The 19,496-nt window shown below is 52.8% G+C and overlaps 1 protein-coding gene across 2 annotated transcripts in view; it reads left to right on the top strand.

Moving 5' to 3' along the window:
• HLCS (holocarboxylase synthetase) overlaps nucleotides 1–19,496 on the top strand; it is a gene marked incomplete at its 5' end in the record, with an annotated part of 172,011 nt that overhangs the window by 19,573 nt on the left and 132,942 nt on the right. For both annotated transcript variants that reach the window (XM_080658290.1, XM_080658289.1), the window contains 3 exons: nucleotides 1,371–1,533; nucleotides 4,531–5,477; nucleotides 8,987–9,169. In XM_080658290.1, the coding sequence (XP_080514416.1) occupies nucleotides 1,482–1,533; nucleotides 4,531–5,477; nucleotides 8,987–9,169 (1,182 nt within the window). The remainder of the gene's footprint in view (nucleotides 1–1,370; nucleotides 1,534–4,530; nucleotides 5,478–8,986; nucleotides 9,170–19,496) is intronic.

The following is a 19,496-nucleotide window of genomic DNA, read 5'->3' on the forward strand; positions in this document are numbered from 1 at the left end:
TCTTCGGACTCCAGAGCCAGGCTCTGGACCCCAGGGCTCCCCGTCTCTTTGTCCCAGTTTTAAATTCTTTTTCTTTTTTTTAAAAAAAATATTTTATTGATTTTTTTACAGAGAGGAAGGGAGAGGGATAGAGAGTTAGAAACATCGATGAGAGAGAAACATCGATCAGCTGCCTCCTGCACACCCCCCACTGGGGATGTGCCCGCAACCAAGGTACGTGCCCCCGACCAGAATCGAACCCGGGACCCTTCAGTCCGCAGGCCGACGCTCTATCCACTGAGCCAAACCGGTTTCGGCAAATTCTTTTTCTTTTTTTTAAAAAAAAGAATAAAGATGTTTATTTGTTTTACAATGAACATTCCAAAGGCACATATATAAAATGTATGGTTCAGAATTTATTTTAAACAGCTTCTTAGTTCTGTCATTCTCCGTCTTCCATCTTCCATCCCATCAGTCACTACTGCAGACAGTTTAAAAACTACTTTTTTTTAAGCCAGCACAGTAGGGTTAGGATTCCAGCTAGTGTTCAGGGTGGCAGGCTGCTTGGCTACAGCTAGAACCAAAAGCCATCTGTGAGCTCCCCCAGGATTCCATGGCGTGAGCTCCCATGTAAGCTGGAAATACACAGCAGCCTGGTTGAAAGCAGTTTTTCGTAAGCCTGTGGACTCTTCCTCAGTCCCTCTGTCCACCAAGTGTGAGTGGGCCTCTTGGCCACCCGCTGTCACAGATCACCCATGCACGGAGCAGTTTCAGATTCTTGTATGAAAACTGGAAGGCTTCAAGGACAGCGTCACTCTGCTGTCGTTCTCCCCGGCCCCCTCGTGGCGGACATGGGAACTGGGACGGGCAGGGCGCTGTGGAGAGGCCTGGCGTGTTCTCACTGCTCGGGAGCCACTGGGGAAGCATGTGTACATCTGATCCAGCAGAGTCTGAAGCAGCAGCTGGAGTCACGCTCAGCACCCTGACGCTTTTTGGCACTCGGGGAGCGTCCTTGCCGTGGGCGTGATCCCCGCTTGGAGAAAAGCTGGTCTGCGGGTTACACGATGCATCACTGCCTATTGCGGACTTGTTTACTCCGATTTCTGTTACTAAAGGGCAAGTTGCTGCTTTCCCGGGGTCTGGGGGATGGCTCCTTCCCCCTTTAGTGCCTTGAAAAGCAGGTGAGACGTGAGTTAGTTGAAAGGAGAGGGTTATAGTTAGAGCTTTGTAGGCACTGCTGTTGGGCAGAAATGAGAGGGCTCCCGCAGCACAGCTTTGATGTAATAACGCAGCGGGGGCGGGGAGGGGCGCTGAAGGGGAAATGAAGCACCTCCTTAGGTGAAGAAGACACACTGCAACCTCTCTTTTTCTTCCTCCCATTTCCCCCCCAGATTGTGAAGTGGTCAGACTGTTGTTTGCCATTAGCTTGCAGACCTGGGGACCCTTATCAGTTAATCGCCAAAGCCAGCGTGGATGACTTCAGCAAGCTGGGGGTGGCGTTCATGGAAGACAGACTCCAGATGGCTAATGGGTTGATACCCCAAAAGATTGTTTGTAAGTAACTTTAAACATTTTTAATTTTAATACATATATTTAATGTATTTTTATTGATTTCAGAGAGGGAGAGAGAGATAGAAACATCAATGATGAGAGAGAATCATGGATCGGCTGCCTCCTGCACGCCCCACACGAGGGATCGAGCCTGCAACCCAGGCATGTGCCCTTGACAGGAATCGAACCCAGGATCCTTCAGTCCACAGCCAACATTCTATCCACTGAGCCAAACCAGCTAAGGCTTACACACACACACACACACACACACACACACACACACACACATACTAGAGGCTCCGTGCACAAAAATTCATGTACTGGGTTGGGTCCCTCAGCCCAGCCTGCCCCCTCTCACAGTCTGGGAGCCCTCAGGGGAAGTCCTACTGACGGCTTAGGCCCACTCCCCACGGGCCTAAGCTACAGTCTGGCCTTCCTCTGGGGGAGGCGACCCGGCTGATCAGGAGAAGGCGCCGCCCCCATCACCCCGCTGCTGCTGCCACTGCGGCCACCATGGTTATGGGCCCTCGGCCCTCGCAGCCACTGCGGTGTTTTCATCAACAGGGACTCCAGTCCCTTCACGAACAAATGACAACTTTCTTTAGGCATTTTCAAGATATCTCTTTCATAGGATATGAACTTACTTTCTTTCTTTCTCTCTCTCTCTCTCTTCTTTTCCTCACCTGAGGATAGTTTTCCATTGATTTTTATTTTTTATTTTTATTTTTAAATATATTTTACTGATTTTTTACAGAGAGGAAGGGGGAGGGATAGAGAGTTAGAAACACCGATGAAAGAGAAACACTGATTAGCTGCCTCCTGCACACCTCCTACTGGGGATGTGCCCGCAACCAAGGTACATGCCCTTGTCCAGAATCGAACCCAGGACCCTTCAGTCCGCAGGCCGACGCTCTGTCCACGGAGCCAAATCGGTCAGGGCTCCATTGATTTTTAGAGAGTGTGGAAGAGAGAGGGAAAGACAGAGAGAAACATCAATGTGAGAGGGACATATCGATTGGTTGCCTCCTGCATGAGCCCTGACCTGGGCCCGGGCCAGGGAGGAGCCTGCAACCTAGGTATGTGCCCTTGACCGGAATCGAACCAGGACCCTGCGGTCTGCAGGCTGAGGCTCTGTCCACTGAGCCAAACCGGCTAGGGCAGGATATGACATTTCTTAGCCCCTCCAGCAGCAGACCTCTGCTTTTTCCTCCAGGAGTGTGGTGGAAAAACCCTAGATCACCTTCTTGGATTCTTATTACCCAAGTTACCAAGAACGCCGTGAGTGGCGTACAGGGAGCTTAGCCAATGAGCGGTCAGAAAAGGTGTTTCCTGTGCAGCTCACGTGCAGAGGCCGGACTTCTGGCGCACTCGGCTGCCGGCCCTCGCAGCTGCTGCGGCTTTGTCCGGAAGACGTCCGGTCTAATCAGCATATTACCCTTTTATTAGTGTAGATATATATTGATTTCAGAGAGGAAGGGAGAGGGAGAGCAAGATAGAAATATCAGTGATGAGAGAATCATTGACTGACTGCCTCCTGATCAAGCCCGCAACCCAGGCATGTGACCTGCCCGGGAATCGAACTGTGATCTCCTCGTTCATAGGTCAATGCTCAACCACAGAGCTATTCCCGCTGGGCTGTTTGTAAGTAGCTTTAGATGTTTTCATTATAGCAGGTTTCATAGGTGATTAGCTCACGTACTGTTGAGGACTCCTATTTGGCCTGACTTAAGTGAATGCTTATTCTTGGTTTAATTCAGTCAACAGGTTAGATTTCCATAATAGTATGAAGTTCAGATATGTGCCAAATTTTTTTGAGGAGCTCACCCCTGGGAATATCATGAATGCTTTTAAAATTCTTAAACAAGGGCCCTAACCGGTTTGGCTTAGTGGATAGAGCATCGGCCTGTGGACTGAAGGGTCCCAGGTTCGATTCCGGCCAAGGGCATGTACCTTGGTTGCGGGCACATCCCCAGTGGGAGGTGTGCAGGAGGCAGCTGATCGATGTTTCTCTCGCATTGATGTTTCTAACTCTCTATTCCTCTCCCTTCTTTTCTGTAAAAAATCAATAAAATATATTTTTAAAAAATTCTTAAACAAGGATATTCCATAATCGCGCTGTCTGGGAGCGAGCATTGGAATTCAGAACCCAGGGGATATTTTTCCCAACCTCATACAGAATAACTAGTTTCTAGATTGTAGTTTGATTGAATGGAAAGCATCGTCAGTGTTATTACCAAGTTCTAAATCTTAGTTTTTTATCTGAAATATATACTCTACATACCACAATATTTTGGGACGCATTTTTTTTTTTTTTAAGAAACATGCAAGATGGTCTTCCTTAATTAGGCCTCACAGCTGGCTTCCAGGGTCCAGCAATGTCTTCACTGGCATCTTGAGCAAAGACTGTTCCTTACCAGCTCGGGGATTTGTGTAAATCACTGACTTTCCCATTTGCCACATGTGTGTGTGCCGGATCCCATGCCAGCTGTATAGCAGGTGCTCGGTAAATGGATTTCGAATCAGTAATTGTAAATGATATTCCAGCCCTGAGAACAGATACTGGACAGACCCTTCTTCCGGCCGAGCCTGGGGAGCGCCCTGGGAGTGGCCTTTCCCGGGGTGTGCGTGGGTCGACCCAGAGGAGTGCCTTTCTGTTTTGTAGTTTCACTATCATATTGGAGAGGGACACCCGAGAAACTGACTCTGGAAGTCAGGACGCCAAATGACCTCTCGGAATCTCACTTCCTTCACTCGTCAGTGGGGGAATCCGAGATTTCCCGAGGTGTTGTGGAGACTCGGATTTCACCCGAGACCATCCGGGGCCCCCTCCTGGCAGGTGGGAGCACTTCCCTGGTTCCAAAGGACGCTGCCGAGTTAGGTGGGGCAGCCTTGGGCGCCCAGGAACCTGAGGCAGGGAACGCAGGGAGCGCTATGGGGTTTTGAACGGAGCAGAGGACAAACCAGAGAGGTGACTGAGTGTCTTTTCTGCTCATGCGTCAGCGGTGCACCTGCAGGACTCCACTCTGCAGGAGCTTAAGGACCAGGCCGCCACCAAGCCAGCCCACCACCTGCAGCCGGGCCCCGAATCTGCTGTCCAGGGTGAGCCTGATCCGGGCGTCATGGAGCACATTGGCAAAGATGACCGGAAGGTTCTCGGTGCAGAACCCACGCCAGGGCGAGGCGGCGCCTCCGGGAACAAGGCCGCTGGCGAGAGCGACAGAGGAGAGGGCTGCACCGAGCTCTGCGGCCTCCACCTGTCTAGTTGCCACGAGTGTTTGGAGCTGGAGAACAGCACCATTGAATCCATCAGGTTTGCATCTGCAGAAGACATTCCAGATCTTCCCTACGACGGCAGTGGCAGCGGGGAGGGTGTGGCTGACGCCATCCGCCCCGAGAGAGAAGGGAGGAGAACCAACCTCACGGGGAAGGCACCCAACATCCTCCTCTACGTGGGCTCCGACTCCCAGGAGGCCCTGGGCCGGTTGCAGCAGGTCCGGTCCGTTCTGGCCGACTGCGTGGACCCAGACAGCTACACGCTGTACCACCTGCCGGAGGAGAGCGCACGCCGAGACCCGTGGCCAGACAACTGCCTGCTGTTGGTCATTGCCAGCAGGGAGTCTATTCCCAAAGACGTGCACCAGAAGTTCCTGGCCTACCTCTCCCAGGGCGGGAAGGTGCTGGGCCTGGCTTCGTCCTTCACGTTGGCTGGCTGCCAGGTGACCAGCAAGGACGCGCTGCAGGAGACGGTCCAGAGCCTGGTCTTCTCCAAGGCCGACCAGAGCCAGGTGAAGCTCAGCGTCCTGAGCAGCGGCTGCGTTTACGAGCAGGGCCCCGGGGAGCGGCTCAGCCCGGGCCAGCTCCAGGGCCACCTGGACAACGAGGACCAGGACAGGCTGATTGTGCAAGTGCCTTTTGGAGCGCGTGGAGGAGAGGCTGTGCTTTGCCAGGTAGGCGGCGGGCGGCCCTGTGGTGATCTTTGGGTACATCTGACGGTGAACGTGCCTGCACAGCTGTGCTTTGCCAGGTCTGAGAGTCTGCACCGGGGGCACTTTGGACCTGCGGCTGGGAGTTTCTGCTGATGTGAGTAGATGGGTTAGATCAGGGTTAGATCAGGGCTTTCCTGTAGCGTGAGTATCTCGTCTAATCGGAATACTCGCAGTGGAGGAACGTTATTTATTTCAGGGAGAGAGAGAAAGAGAGAGAGAGGGGGAGAGAGAGAGAGAGAGAGAGAGAAACATCAGTGATAAAATACAATCATTGACTGGCTGCCTCCTGCATGCCCCACACTGGGGATTGTGTCCACTACCGGAATTGAACCTGGGACCCTTCAGTTCCCAGGCTGACGCTCTATCCACTGAGCCAAACCAGCGAGGGCGGAATCTTTTTATTGAGTTAAGAAACTGTTTCCTTTTTTGTTGTTTTAATTTTTTAAAATATATTTTTATTGATTTCAGAGAGGAAAGAAGAGGGAGATATAGAAACATCAGTGATGAGAGAGAATTATGGATTGGCTGCCTCCTGCACACCCCCTACTGGGGATCGAGACCACATCCTGGGCATGTGCCCCGACAGGGAATTGAACTGTGATCTCCTGGTTCATAGGTCGACGCTCAACCACTGAGCTCCCTCAGCCGGGCTGTTGTTGTAATTTTGTATGCTGTCTCTCTTTCCAGCCCTCCTGAGTCTTTTTGGTTTTCTGACCAAACATTTTTCAAGGGTATAGGTTTGTTTCTTTACCATTTTCCCCGCTCATTTGTCTCTAAGATGCATATATACAAGGAATCTGGACATTGGGACAGATGACCATGGGCAGCCAATCAGGTTTTCTCCAGGTTGCAAACCACATGGCTTTGTTTTTGGAAGCCTAATACATGTTCGTCTTATCTTTCTCTCTGCAAATACGGTAACTATAGTAACTGCATTCTCAGAAAATCCACTCTAAAACCCGACTTCCTCGGGCCGTATTTCAGTTTTGAAGAGCGAACTTTGCCGCCCGGTACGCAGACGTGTACTAGAAAATTGATTCGGCACTGTGGTGACCGTTTCTCCGAGCTGCACAGCGAGTCTGCGTGCTGCTCCATCTAAATTGACCCCGTTGCTGTCATAAAATTCGATACTGCATGCGTTGGTCTAGGCAAAAAGGCAATACGATGCAGCTTCAAAAATCAGATTCAGAGGATTAGTGTCATTTGTGATCTCAGACGACGACTTCCAGTCTCTGAGACAGGGTCACTGCTCCCCGCTCAGGCCTGTGTCACTGCGATACCTCGCCGCCGAGATCAACCAGTAAACATCACCACAGGCTGGTTAGTTTCCTCTTGCCCTGTTGGATTTCAGAGCCTTCATCTTTGCCATAAATCGAGTAATGATGTAACCCAGTAAGGGGAGGCCAAGTACTTCAAGCGCAGCCACAGCTGCACCATCGGTGGTGGCCTGGCGGCCAAGGGGTGCCCGCGACGCTGTTGCCGTCCGTCACCGCGGGGAGAGGGGGTCGGCAGCACTGGCTGTGCCGGGCAGGTTTGCAGGGAAATTTAAGGCCGTGGATTATGCTGAGATTAGATTATCAGAGGGGCGAGGAGTTTGGCATGAAATCCAGATAAAATCTCTACAATGGATTAAAAAAATCTCTCTCTCTCTATATATATAAACAGGGTGGGCAAAAGTAGGTTTTCAGTTGTGAGTACAGAAAACACAGTTTATTTTTGTATTATTACTTATTCATTACTAGAGGCCCGGTGCACGAAATTCGTGCACGGGGGGGGGGGGGGGTGTCCCTCAGCCCAGCCTGCACCCTCTTCAGTCTGGGACCCCTAGAGGGATGTCCGACTGCCCGTTTAGGCCCGATCCCAGTGGGATTGGGCCTAAACGGGCAGTCGGACATCCCTCTCACAATCCAGGACTGCTGGCTCCCAACTGCTTGCCTGCCTGCCTTACTGATTGCCCCTAACCGCTTCTGCCTGTCAGCCTGATCACCCCCTAACCACTTCCCTGCCAGCCTTATTGATGTCTAACTGCTCCCCTGCCAGCCTGTTTGATGTCTAACCGCTCCCCTGCCAGCCTGATCACCCCCTAACCACTCCCCTGCCAGCCTTATTGATGTCTAACTGCTCCCCTGCCAGCTTGTTTGCTCCCAACTTCCCTCCTCTGCCGGTCTGGTCACCCCTAACTGCCCTCCCCTGCAGGCTTGATCGCCCCCAACTGCCCTCCCTTGCAGGCCCGGTCCCTCCCAACTGCCCTCCCCTGCTGGCCATCTTGTGGTGGCCATCTTGTGTCCACATGGGGGCAGGATCTTTGACCACATGGGGGCAGCCATCTTGTGTGTTGGAGTGATGGTCAATCTGCATATTACTCTTTTATTAGATAGGATTGTATTATATTCCATACAAACAGCCTACTTTTGCCTCACCCTGTATATTTTATATATGTATATTTTATTGAATATTAATTTTATTTAAAAATTTTCAAGTTTTCAGTTATAGTTGACACATATTAGTTTTAGATATACAGCATAGTGATGAGACATTTGTATAACTTATGAAGCGATCACCCCGATTAGTCTAGTACCCATCTGACACCACACAGAAACAGAGACTTGCCACGTGGCAGAAGTGGTTCCACTTCACGGCGGAGTCGTACCCTCGGCTTGTGGACGTTGCTCGTGTCCTTCGTGGTGGGGCCGTCCTGTGCCTTGTCCGGTGTTAGTTGCATCACCCACTAGATGGGGGTGGCGTCCCCTCCCTCTGAACGCCCAGTTAGAATCTGATCTAGAGGAGTTGTGAGTTCTGGCGCGTTCCTCTGTAATAAGACACAGACCTTTGATTGCCAGGCGGCGCTGTTTCAGTTTTAACTACATAGCACAGCCTGAACGGAGCGCCTGAAGTTCCTGATCTTAAACTCAGTCAGGTGAAGGGGGTGTAGGACAGGCCTTTCCCGGGTCCCCCCAAGCCACGCATCTGCCTGAGTTCCTGCAAACACACACACACACACGGGGACTAAGTGGACTGCCTCCCCGGTTGCTTCCCAGTGGTTATGGCCACCAGGTAGAGGGGGGCTTCCCGCCCAACCCCGTGCGCCTCCCGGGGGCAGTGTGACTCCACGTGGGTTTGCAGCACTCCCATACTTCGAAGTGTCGGTCCGTCATGTACTAGTAACCCAGCTAAGTGACTTGCCCAAGGTCCCCAGACTGGTGAGTGGTGGAAGTTGGGACCTGAAAGAGTTGGATTACTGTCCTGGGTCACGTCCACCATGGCCTCTCGGCCCGACAGCCACGGTTTTCATAGGCTCTTCTGAATCTTCTTCTTGATTGGCATTACTGTCTACATGTTCAGGTTCAAAGGTTAGATCGTGTCGATAATTAGAAGGATTCACAGCCACGTTTTCAGAAACACTGGCGAAGACACTGCTTTTGTGAGTGTTCTGAGTGCCCCCCACTTATGAAGTGGTGTCTCCCCCTCAGGTGCACCTGGAACTACCTCCCAGCTCTTCAGTTGTGCAGACGGAAGAAGATTTTAACCTGCTCACGTCCAGCAACACGAGGAGGTACGACGTCCTGAAGGAGATCCTGACCACCCTCGGCCTCAGCTGTGACGTGCAGCACGTCCCTGCCTTAACGCCTCTCCACCTGCTGCTGGCGGCGGAGGTGAGTGCTCAGCGGGAGGCGCACCGAGGCGCCCTTCTCCAAGCAGTCACCCTGGCCTGGCCAGTGTGGCCCAGTGGATAGAGCGTCGGCCTGCGGACCAGAGGGTCCCGGGTTCGATTCCGGTCAAAGGCACGTACCTTGGTTACGGGCTCCTGTCCAGCCCGGGCCCTCGTTGGACACGTGCAGGAGGCAACCAATCGCTGTGTTTCTCTCACATCGGTGTTTCTCTCTGTCTTTCCCTCTCTCTTCCACTCTCTCTAAAAATCAATGGAAAAATATCCCCGGGCGAGGACTAACAACAACAACAAAAACGGTCAACCTTGTCCTGACTCGTCCGTGGCAGTGGGCTTCCACTTCGATGTCTGTTTTTTGGTTTTTCTATTTGGACCTCTGAGCAATCGTAAAGATGTCCAAGGATAACTGATGTATTTGGCATTTGCCTCCCAGGGAGGGAGGGAAGACTGTTAGCATTTAGAAGGTGTTAAGTCTTAAAACGCTGGCCCTTCCCACACTAAGGGGAAAAGGGTCACTGTTTTATGTGTCAGGAGGTACTTGGAAACCACAACTTATGCACTTGGGATTCAAACCGTCGTTTGACTTGGACCGTTCCCGGCGAATCTCTGGAAGGGAAAATCCCCCGTTTTGCTTTATTTTTGTGCTGACGCCTGCCCCCTTGTGGCCAATCCTCGCTGTGTCTAACAGGAAAGGGCCTGAGCGGGGCATGCCTGCGGGGGTTTTCCTGGCCTGGCGTCTGTCTTTGATGCCTGTGGTTGGTACCTGGTTTGAGCAGGTGGCTAAGCCCAGGCGAGGCTTCTGGCCAAGCTGTCAATTTCTTATTCATTGTGGCAAGTTGTTTTGTGGGTCTGTCTCTGTCGCCTTCCCTAAATAGGGGAAGGGGTGAGTTTAGTGACATGACCGTGCAGATTCAGCAAACGGCTGCTAGCCCAGGTGAGTCTAAACACCACACTCACCTGCTTTCCCTTGGAAAGAATGCACTCTGGCTCCTACCCCAGCATTCAGAGGGGGCGGCACTCTCCGTGGGTGACATTCTGTCCCGTGGCAAACTTGCTGTGCAGAGCAGAGCAGAGCAGAGCTGTGAGCCTCCCGGGGAGAAGACAGACACACAATCTGGGGCATTTAAGAGTAGGGTATTTTGTAGGAGTACTCGAGGACTAGAAGAAATAGCACATGTGGGAGTTCTGTGTAAAGAGTACAATTATTATTATTTTTAAAATAGATTTCTTTATTGATTTCATAGAGGAAGGGAGAGGGATGGAGAGATAGAAATGTCAATGAAGAGAGAGAATCATTGATTGTCTGCCTCCTGCACACCCCCTACTGGGGATCGAGCCCACAGCTCAGGTATGTACCCTTGGCCGGAATCAAACTGCGACCCTTCAGTCCACAGGCCAAAGCTCTATCCACTGAGCCAAACCGTCTAGGGTAGCCATGGGCAAACTACGGCCCGCGGGCCGGATCCGGCTGTTCTATCCGGTTCTCTTGCTCTCCCCTCCGCTCCTTTACTTTGAATTTATATTAGTTCATACAAACACTCCATCCATGCTTTTGTTCCGGCCCTCCGGTCCAGTTTAAGAACCCATTGTGGCCCTCGAGTCAAAAGTTTGCCCACCCCTGGTAGGGCAAGAATACAGTTATTAATATTAAGATTAGGTTGTTGAGAGGTTAAGTCACCAGTGTCTAGTGTTTCTAACAAGTGACTGGTGATATAGGTAATGATTTTAATTTAAAAATTAATAAAGCAACAGGTGCTTTTTCCCCATCTAAGAACATTCTTTTATTAGAGGCCCAGTGCATGAATTTGTGCACCAGTGGGGTCCCTCGGCCTGGCCTGCGTGATTGGGCCGAAACCAGCTCTCTGACATCCGCTGAGGGATCCCGGATTGCGAGAGGGCGCAGGCCAGGCTGAGCGACCCCACTGGTGCATGATGAGGGCTGGGGAGGGACGCGGAAGGTTGACCAGCCAGGGAGGGACCACGGGAGGGCTCCAGGGCCTGTCTGGCCCATCTCGCTCAGTCCTGATCGGCCGGACCCCAGCAGCAAGCTAACCTACCGGTCAAAGCGTCTGTCCCCTGGTGGTCAGTGCACATCATAGTGAGCGGTTGAGTGGCCTTAGCATATTATTAGCATATTACGCTTTGGTTGGTTGAATGGACGACCAGACGAACGGACACTTAACATATTAGGCTTTTATTATATAGGACTAGAGTTCTGATGCACGAAATTCTTGCAAGGGGCTCGGCCCTCGCAGCCGCTGCGGCTTGCCTTGGCCCTCGTAGCCACGGTGGCTTGCTTTGCCCTCACAACCCCGGTTTCGTCCAGAAGGTCGTCCAGAAGGGTGTCCGGAAGGTCATCTGGCTGTCCAGTCTAATTAGCATATTATGCTTTTATTATTATAGATTGCATTTTCATTACACAGGGTCTAGTCAGTTTGCACACTTTTTAATGGGTGCTCCTGAGAATTAATGTTGTGATTTTGTTTGCACCTGCATCTCAGGAAATCAGAGCTCGCTGTCATTTATCTGTTCAGTGCGTTCCGTTAATAGAAGGAAAAGCACCACCTCCATCCATCTGGTGGCATAAATAAGTATCAAAATCAAGCTGGAACTCAGAGCTTCGCCTTGTAGACGACGCCCCTACAGACCTGCCACCTGGCAGAAGGGACAGAGCCATGTGGGCACGGGGCGATGGGACTGTCACTCTCAGAGACCTCCCCCCTTCCTTTCCTGGGCGTGGAGGGCTGAGGCTGGACACGAGGAGGTGCCTGCCTTCCCCGGAGGCTCACGGCCAGGGAGCAACAGACCAGGGCTTGCCCTTGACGGCGCTCCCTGACCTTTCCCGGGAGTCTGACCATGCTGGTCTTGGGACGTGGGCCTCTAGACCAGGGGTCCTCAAACTTTTTAAACAGGGGGCCAGTTCCCTGTCCCTCAGACCGTTGGAGGGCCGGACTATAGTTTAAAAAAAAACTATGAACAAATTCCTATGCGCACTGCGGGCCCGGGACGAGTCTGCTGCTAAGCAGGACAGGCAGCGGCACCTGGCGGGCCAGATCCATGTCCTCGGTGGGCCGCATGTGGCCCGCGGGCCGTCGTTTGAGGACGCCTGCTCTAGACTCTTAGAGCAATGGAGAAGAAGGGGGCCCCGGGTTATCTTCCCGTGAGCAGACGTTTGGGACTCGAGCTTTTCCTGGGTCTTCCTTAGGGTGGGTGTAACCTGAGGCACCGAAGGCTTTGGATCGGGCACGTGCTCACATGACAATACACAGCACGTGCTTCCTCCTCTCGTCCTTCAGCTTCTTGCCACTGCCTGGGGGTGGGGGACCCATGTCCCCCTGCGGATTGGTAACCCCTGTTCACAAACCATGGGCAGGAGATGCTTGAACAAGATTAAAGCACATATTTGTCCTGTCGACACACAGACATTGCATGTAGACTTCAGGCCCACCAGACCCCTGGACACGTCTGACTTTGGAGAAGAGTAATGTCCAGCAGTGCCCACGTCTCATTGCGAGTCTCCGTTTGCTCTGGTTGATCTTCGATGTCTCTACGGTGGGCTGCTTTCCCCTCCCAGCTGCTTCCCTCCGTGTTGACTTTGGGAGCCCGAGGAACTGAGTGAGGGAGTGCATGTCCTCGTTTCTTGGTGTTTATGAATTTCTCCCAGAAGGCCTGGTCTCTGCTGTGGAAGGGAAGGGAAGACTCCAGGGCTTCAGAGTGTGTTTTGCTGGAATACACGTTCTGTACATGAATGCGAAGGTGGCTACTCGCCCACCGTGTCGGGCTTTCTGGGGCGGCTGGGGGATTGCTGCTCTTCTCCTGATGCCGAGGCCGAGACGTTTCAGAACAGCTTCTGGGCACCGTGCTGGGGGCTCAGTGTTTGTAGAGACGGATGGCAGGTTGGGACTAGAACACTTTCCGTCTGCTTTGCTTTCCTGCAGCCTTCTTAGTAGGCCTCATTGATCCCCATGGAACGAAGTTGGCAGCGGAGAGGTGCTTGGCGTCCTGGCACCCCGGGGTGTTACTCACAGCCCACCCTCAGGTTCACCCCCTGCTTCCGAATCCATGCCTGCGCGGGCTCTCTGCTTCCTGTAAAATACGCTGTGACCACACGGTGTCGCTGCTGAGCTAGGCTGCCTGGTCAACAGACACCCTGGCACCGTGAAGTCGTTCGGAGGCTTAATTTCTCCCTCTCGGCATCACAGTCTAGTTTCACAGTATAATTTAGTAGTTTTCCATGAGACTGGTGACACTTTCTTCTGGGTCTGTGGAGATTATTTCAGGGTCACAGTTCATGATATTCATCTTCCATTAAACATGGACTGTGTACGCGGTGCCGTTACAGGATGGAATAGGAAAGAACCAAATACACACGCTGGTTATCTAAATAGTTTTACTGCGTGCCAGCTGTGTTTATACAGTTCGGTGCCTCGACACTCGCTCTTTATAGCGAATAGCACAGAAGATTTATGAGGTACCTCGTGCTTCCACATGACTGCGATATGAATGAAAGAGACTGGCACGGGGATCCAAGCAGAAAAATAGGCCCAAAGTACAGTTGGCCCTTGGTATTTGCAAGGGGTGTGTTCTGAGACCTTCAGCGACACCCAAACACCACAGTATCGTGTGATTTCCGCTGTAAAATCCAGTCAAGTATGATTTTGCGGTGTCACCGTGCGTGATCAGACTAGGCAGCCAGCTCCTGAGGTGCAGACTCGTGGTGGCCAAGCGTACCTCCTCTCTGACCAGGGTCTAGCCGGTTCATCGAGCCTCCCAGGGGCGGGATTGACATTCGGGCCTCAGCAAATTTATGATCTGTCAAAGTAAACCAGTAAAACACACGAGCACACCACACACATATATATCCATCCATAGAAAAAAGACTGGAAGGAAATACAGCACATATATGGTATATTTTTGGGTGGTGGGCTAAGAGCGATTTTAATAAGCTTTTAAAACTTTCGTTGTATTTTTCAAATGTTCTATAATGCGCCTGTATTATTTTTATAAAGAGCAAAACCAGTTGTTAAAAAATTAAAAACCAAATTACTCTATGTCAGTGGACTTTGAAGGCATTCCATAAATGGTCAAAACTTGAATAAGAGGCAAGAAGCCCCATATAGCCCTGGCTGGTCTGGCTTAACGGATAGAGTGGTAGCCTGCCCGGACTGAAGGGTCCGGGTTCGATTCTGGTCAAGGGCACATTCCCTGGGCTGAGGGCTCGATCCCCAGTCGGGGCCGTGCAGGAGGCAGCCAGTCAGTGATTCTCTCTCATCCTTGATGTTTCTCTCTCTCCCTCCCTCTCTGAAATCAACAAAAAGATATTTAAAAGAAAAGTCCCATATAGACGTTGATCTTGGTTTAATGTTTGACATCCGTGTTAATTATATGACAAGTATTAGCTTTGTTGGTAAATGACTCACACTGGTGAGTGGACATTAGGTTTTCCTGTGGCTCTCAGGCCCCAGCTGTCCCGGGCTTCTGGGGGTGGGGGGTCGTTCGGTTCATGATTGGAGGCCTCTCCTTGGACGCAGCAGTTTCTTTTCTTTTTTTTTTTAAAATATATTTTATTGATATTTTACAGAGAGGAAGGGAGAGGGATAGAGAGCTAGAAACATCGATGAGAGAGAGACATCGATCAGCTGCCTCCTGCACACCTCCCACCGGGGATGTGCCCGCAACCAAGGTACATGCCCTTGACCGGAACCGAACCCGGGACCCTTCAGTCCGCAGGCCGACGCTCTATCCACTGAGCCAAACCGGTTTTGGCCGCAGCAGTTTCTTGATGGAACCCCGTGAACTGTTTCTCAGAGGGGACCACACCCGTGCTGACACCTAACGGGGAGTCCTTTGCGGCAGAGGACCCCCTTTCTGGAGTGTGGGCGGAGCACCAGACTCATGAGCCACACGCTGGACCCCAGGGTTCTGTGGAGCGAGATTTCGGGGCGGCCACCACCCCGCCCTGCCGTTGGTGGTGACGAGAAGTTAGCAGGGATGTGCCTTCACTGTGAGGGATGTGTGTGCGTTTACGAGCATCACCGATTTTATAGAAAAAACAATTCTTTCCCTTACCGAACCTGAAGTCCAACCGAGAGACGCCCCCTCTTGCTTCCATTTTGATTTCTGCCAGGGACAGGGCAGAGAGAAGAGGGTGTGCAGTGGCGGCCTGTGGGGTCTGCCCCACACGGATGCGGGAACCCCCACGACGCAGACAGAGCCTCAGCCTCCGCCGTCCCTGCAGAGCAGCTGCCTGGGGTCCCTTTCCATCCCCCAGCCTGGGCGGGCGGAGGAGGGGGAGGCGGAGGGTGGGACCGTGCCCAACCACCCGGCTCGCCCCTTCCCCTGGGACACCCCGCTCCGGTCGGGGGAGCGCCAGGCTCTTTCTGAAACCACAGAGCTGGGATTCTTTGGAGCATTCCTCTCGCTGATCGCGAATGTGGGGGGACCTAAGAGAAGCAGGCAGGAGGCGGGCAGCCTTGTGGGGGCGCATGTGGTTCCTTTGCCTTGGGGTTAAGGTGTAACAGTAACAAGAAGTGACAACTGGGTTTGTTATTAAAGCAACTGGCGGAAAACCACCCTGTCTGTGTGCGGAACTGGCAGTGTGAGAGTTGTGGGATGGATCAGATAGGCTTAAAGACAGAAACTGGCCCTGACCGGTGTGGTTCAGTGGATAGAGCAGGGGGTCCTCAAACTACGGCCCGCGGACCACATGCGGCCCACCGAGGACATTGATCCGGCCCGCCGGGTGCCGCTGCCTGTCCTGCTTAGCAGCCGACTCGTCCCGGGCCCGCAGTGCGCATAGGAATTTGTTCATAGTTTTTTTTTTTTTGGTATAGCAAAGGTGGAAATTTATTGAAGAACAAGTACAGACTCCCAACTGGGGAGAGGGAAGAGTCCCACAGAACTGACTCCCAAGTAGGGAGGGGAAAAGGGTCCCCCATAGTTTTTTTTTAAAACTATAGTCCGGCCCTTCAACGGTCTGAGGGACAGTGAACTGGCCCCCTGTTTAAAAAGTTTGAGGACCCCTGGGATAGAGCGTCGGCCTGCGGACTCAAGGGTCCCGGATTCGATTCCGGTCAAGGGCATGTACCTTGTTTGCGGGCACATCCCCAGTAGGGGGTGTGCAGGAGGCAGCTGATCGATGTTTCTCTCTCATCGATGTTTCTAACTCTCTATCCCTCTCTGTAAAAAAATCAATGAAATATATTAAAAAAAAAAAGACAGAAACTAGTCTCACATTTTGATCTGATTCAACCCCAAATCATTTGCCGCGACCCCCCCCCCTCCAAATAACAGCAACATTGTTGATCACTATAGTTTGATAGTTGTAAACATGTCAGAAAATCCCTGTCCAGTCCCTTCCACCAGGAATTCCCTTCTTGATGCTGGTTGCTTTATGAAGAATCTCAGCCTAAATCGCACCATACGGTTCTAATTCTTCCTTCTCCTACCAACCACTTCCCGTAGCCAACACCGCGTGCCTGCTAAGTGTGTGTGTGACCTTGCTGCGGGAGTTTCTGGAACATGAGATGATCTCTCATTTCATGGCACTCGTTATAGCTCACCAAGTGCCTTCACGGGTGCCATGGTCTCCTGGGGTCTCAGGGTGGCCCTGGGGAGCGGGGCAGAGTGGAGAGCCTCAGGTCTGATGCTGAATTCGTTAGAATTCCCTGCGCGTTTTTTTTTTTTAGCGTAGTGTCTGGTACGGAAAGCTTCCTCCCTTCCCCTTCCATCCTCGTCCTGCGTGTTGAATGTGCAGGGAGGGGGACCTTCTGGTGCTACTCTGAAATGCAGCTTAGAGACGAATGTTCCGAGATCCCAGGGAGAGAGACGGTCGGCATTCCAGGTGCGCCCTGAATAGCTTCTGACGAGCGGCTGACGGGCTGCGTGGCAGCTTTTACGGGCGCCCGGGCGAGCGAGCAGCTGGCAGATTAAAGGCAGCCTTTCAAAGCTTCGCGGCGATGCATGTTTGTAAGGCTCTTTCATGCCCCCCGTCTCTCCTTTTTCCTCCCCTCGCCCCTTCCCGAAACAGCGCTTTTTGTTCATTTTAACTGGCTTCCTGTTATCCCACACAATACCTGTGGCAAAGGTGACATGATGGGTTTTGACATTGAAGCAAAAGGAATGAATGACACGTGGGGTGGTTTCCTTAGCTGCCTTTATTTTATTTTATTTTATTTTTTTTTGGGGGGGAGGCTTTTCAGCTACTGTATGTACTGTATCTTATTTGAATCTTGTTTCCACAGGAATGTGTCAGAGCCGCTCCTTTGGAGTGTAAATCCTGGGCGAACGTCCAGGCGAAGGCTGAGCAGATGCGGTGGGGAAGCAGGCCCACCTTGGGGAGTTTTCCCCCCCCCCGCCGCCCGGTGGTGTGAGGTTTGGGGGTTCTCCGTGTCGCCCTCTTGCTGGCTGGCCTGGGGAAGGGCAGCCGGGTCTCCGAGTGGCAGGGACCTCTCCCCAGCGGCTGTGTGCTAGGGTAGCGGCCTGTCTCGGCTGGACGGACGGCGGTTTTACTTCCTCGGACTGTTTCTCTCCGCCGCGGTGCAGTCACAGATTTGTGGATGGGAGGCTCTTCTGGAATAAAAAATCACCCGGGACCAAATGTTGCCTGAACATCAGGGCCTAATAGCTGCCATGTGTGGCGGGCCAGGACGTGACGGGAACTCCCGGGAAAGCGGATTGAAGCTGCCTCGGGGAGTCTTGTAGCGTCCGGGTCTTCAGAGCACATTTCTGTCTCCCAAGTCGAAAAAAGACATCCCGCGGCGGGAGCCCGCACGGGGCCGGCTTGGAGGGCACGATCAAAGGCCCGCACCGTCCTTGTGGTCGCGACCAGGCCTGGAGCCGAGGGCCGCAGGGTCCGAGGTGCTGGCCCTTGGCCCTGGGAGCGTGGCTATCGCTCAGCGACGCTGGGGGCTGGGACCTGCGCTCCCCCGAGTGACTGGTCCTTCACTTTTCAGGATCTGACTGATTGGGGGGGGGGCCCTGGTGTTTGCGTCCGTCTGTGCTAATCGCTGGAGAATGCCGCTCCAGGAACTGTGCGTCCAGAAAAGACGTTCGTGGTGTTTCTGGGTTCCAAGACCGACGGGCAGTTGGTGGAGCCGCGTGGCGTCGAATCCTCTGCCCGCCCTGCCGGCGGGGACGGCGCGGCTCCCTGTGCTGGATCCCGGGGGCCGGCAGGCAGGGGAAGGCTTCTCTGGCTTCCTCTGAGAGCAGGCCGGCAGCGTAGCAGCGGGAGGCTCAGCCCAGGTCGGTCGGTCTGTCTGTCTGTCCATCAGTCTCTTTCCCTCGGAGGCAGGAGAGCGCGAGTCACTTCCTTAGTTTTGTTCTTGTTCCGGCCCCGTCGCTGCTTCTCAGCAGATGCATCTGCCACGGGGCCCAGGGCCCGACGCTCCTGGTTCTCTTCTGCACCGTCCCTGCCTGCGTGTCCCCTTTCTGAAGCCGTTTGCAGGCGCCCGCGTGGGGCGCCATCGGTGGGAGAAGTGTGGTGTCACGCACTGTGACTGGCTCATCGCTCATGGGAGATGCTCTCCCGGTGGGAGAAGTGTGGTGTCACGCACTGTGACTGGCTCATTGCTCATGGGAGATGCTCTCCCTCCTAAGGACTCCGGAGCTCGCACCCCCTCTGGTCACTGAGCAGCACCCTGCATGCCAGCACCTTCGCCTTTAGGACATCTTTTTAACCAGTTAACGGCCACGCGTCCACAATGGAAACCATCCCCACACGCCACGATATTTTGAATTTAATTAAAAAAATCAATTTGCAATGAATAGTATAAAAATTAAGTATATTACTCACAATTCGGGTGTTCTTGAATATTGTCAGCTGAAAATTCTCATGAAAAATGATTTTAAAGTTGGTTAGGGCTGCCACTGAGGGAAAACATTTTTTTTTTTATGGACACACGTGGCGTGTGGGGAAGGTCTGCCGCGTGCGTCTACAGGCTTATGGCGCACAGTGGGTTAATTTCCAGTCCTCAGCGGACTGAGTCTTCCTAATCTTAACATGAATATAAAAACGTCTGTTCACATGCTTGTTTTAGCTAAAGCTTCCGGGAAGGGCTGGAAGATGGCGGAACTAGAACCTTCTGCCCTGACCCCGAGGACGAGGGGGACGGGCTCGCACAGCGAGAGGTTCCTGCTCAAGGCAAACGGACTCGCCGTCGACGCCGCCTGAAACGGGTTTTGTTGGAGGGGTGCGAGTTCTGTGTGTCTCCCGTGCGTGTGTCCAGAGGTGGGGAGAGAGAGGTTACGGGTGAAGAGATGGGTGGCACTCACACCCCAAGATTTACATTCGGGTTCTCAGGAGAATCTCGTGG

This window comes from Plecotus auritus (assembly GCF_963455305.1).
Source record: "Plecotus auritus genome assembly, chromosome: 2".
In the NCBI taxonomy this organism is placed as follows: domain Eukaryota; kingdom Metazoa; phylum Chordata; class Mammalia; order Chiroptera; family Vespertilionidae; genus Plecotus; species Plecotus auritus.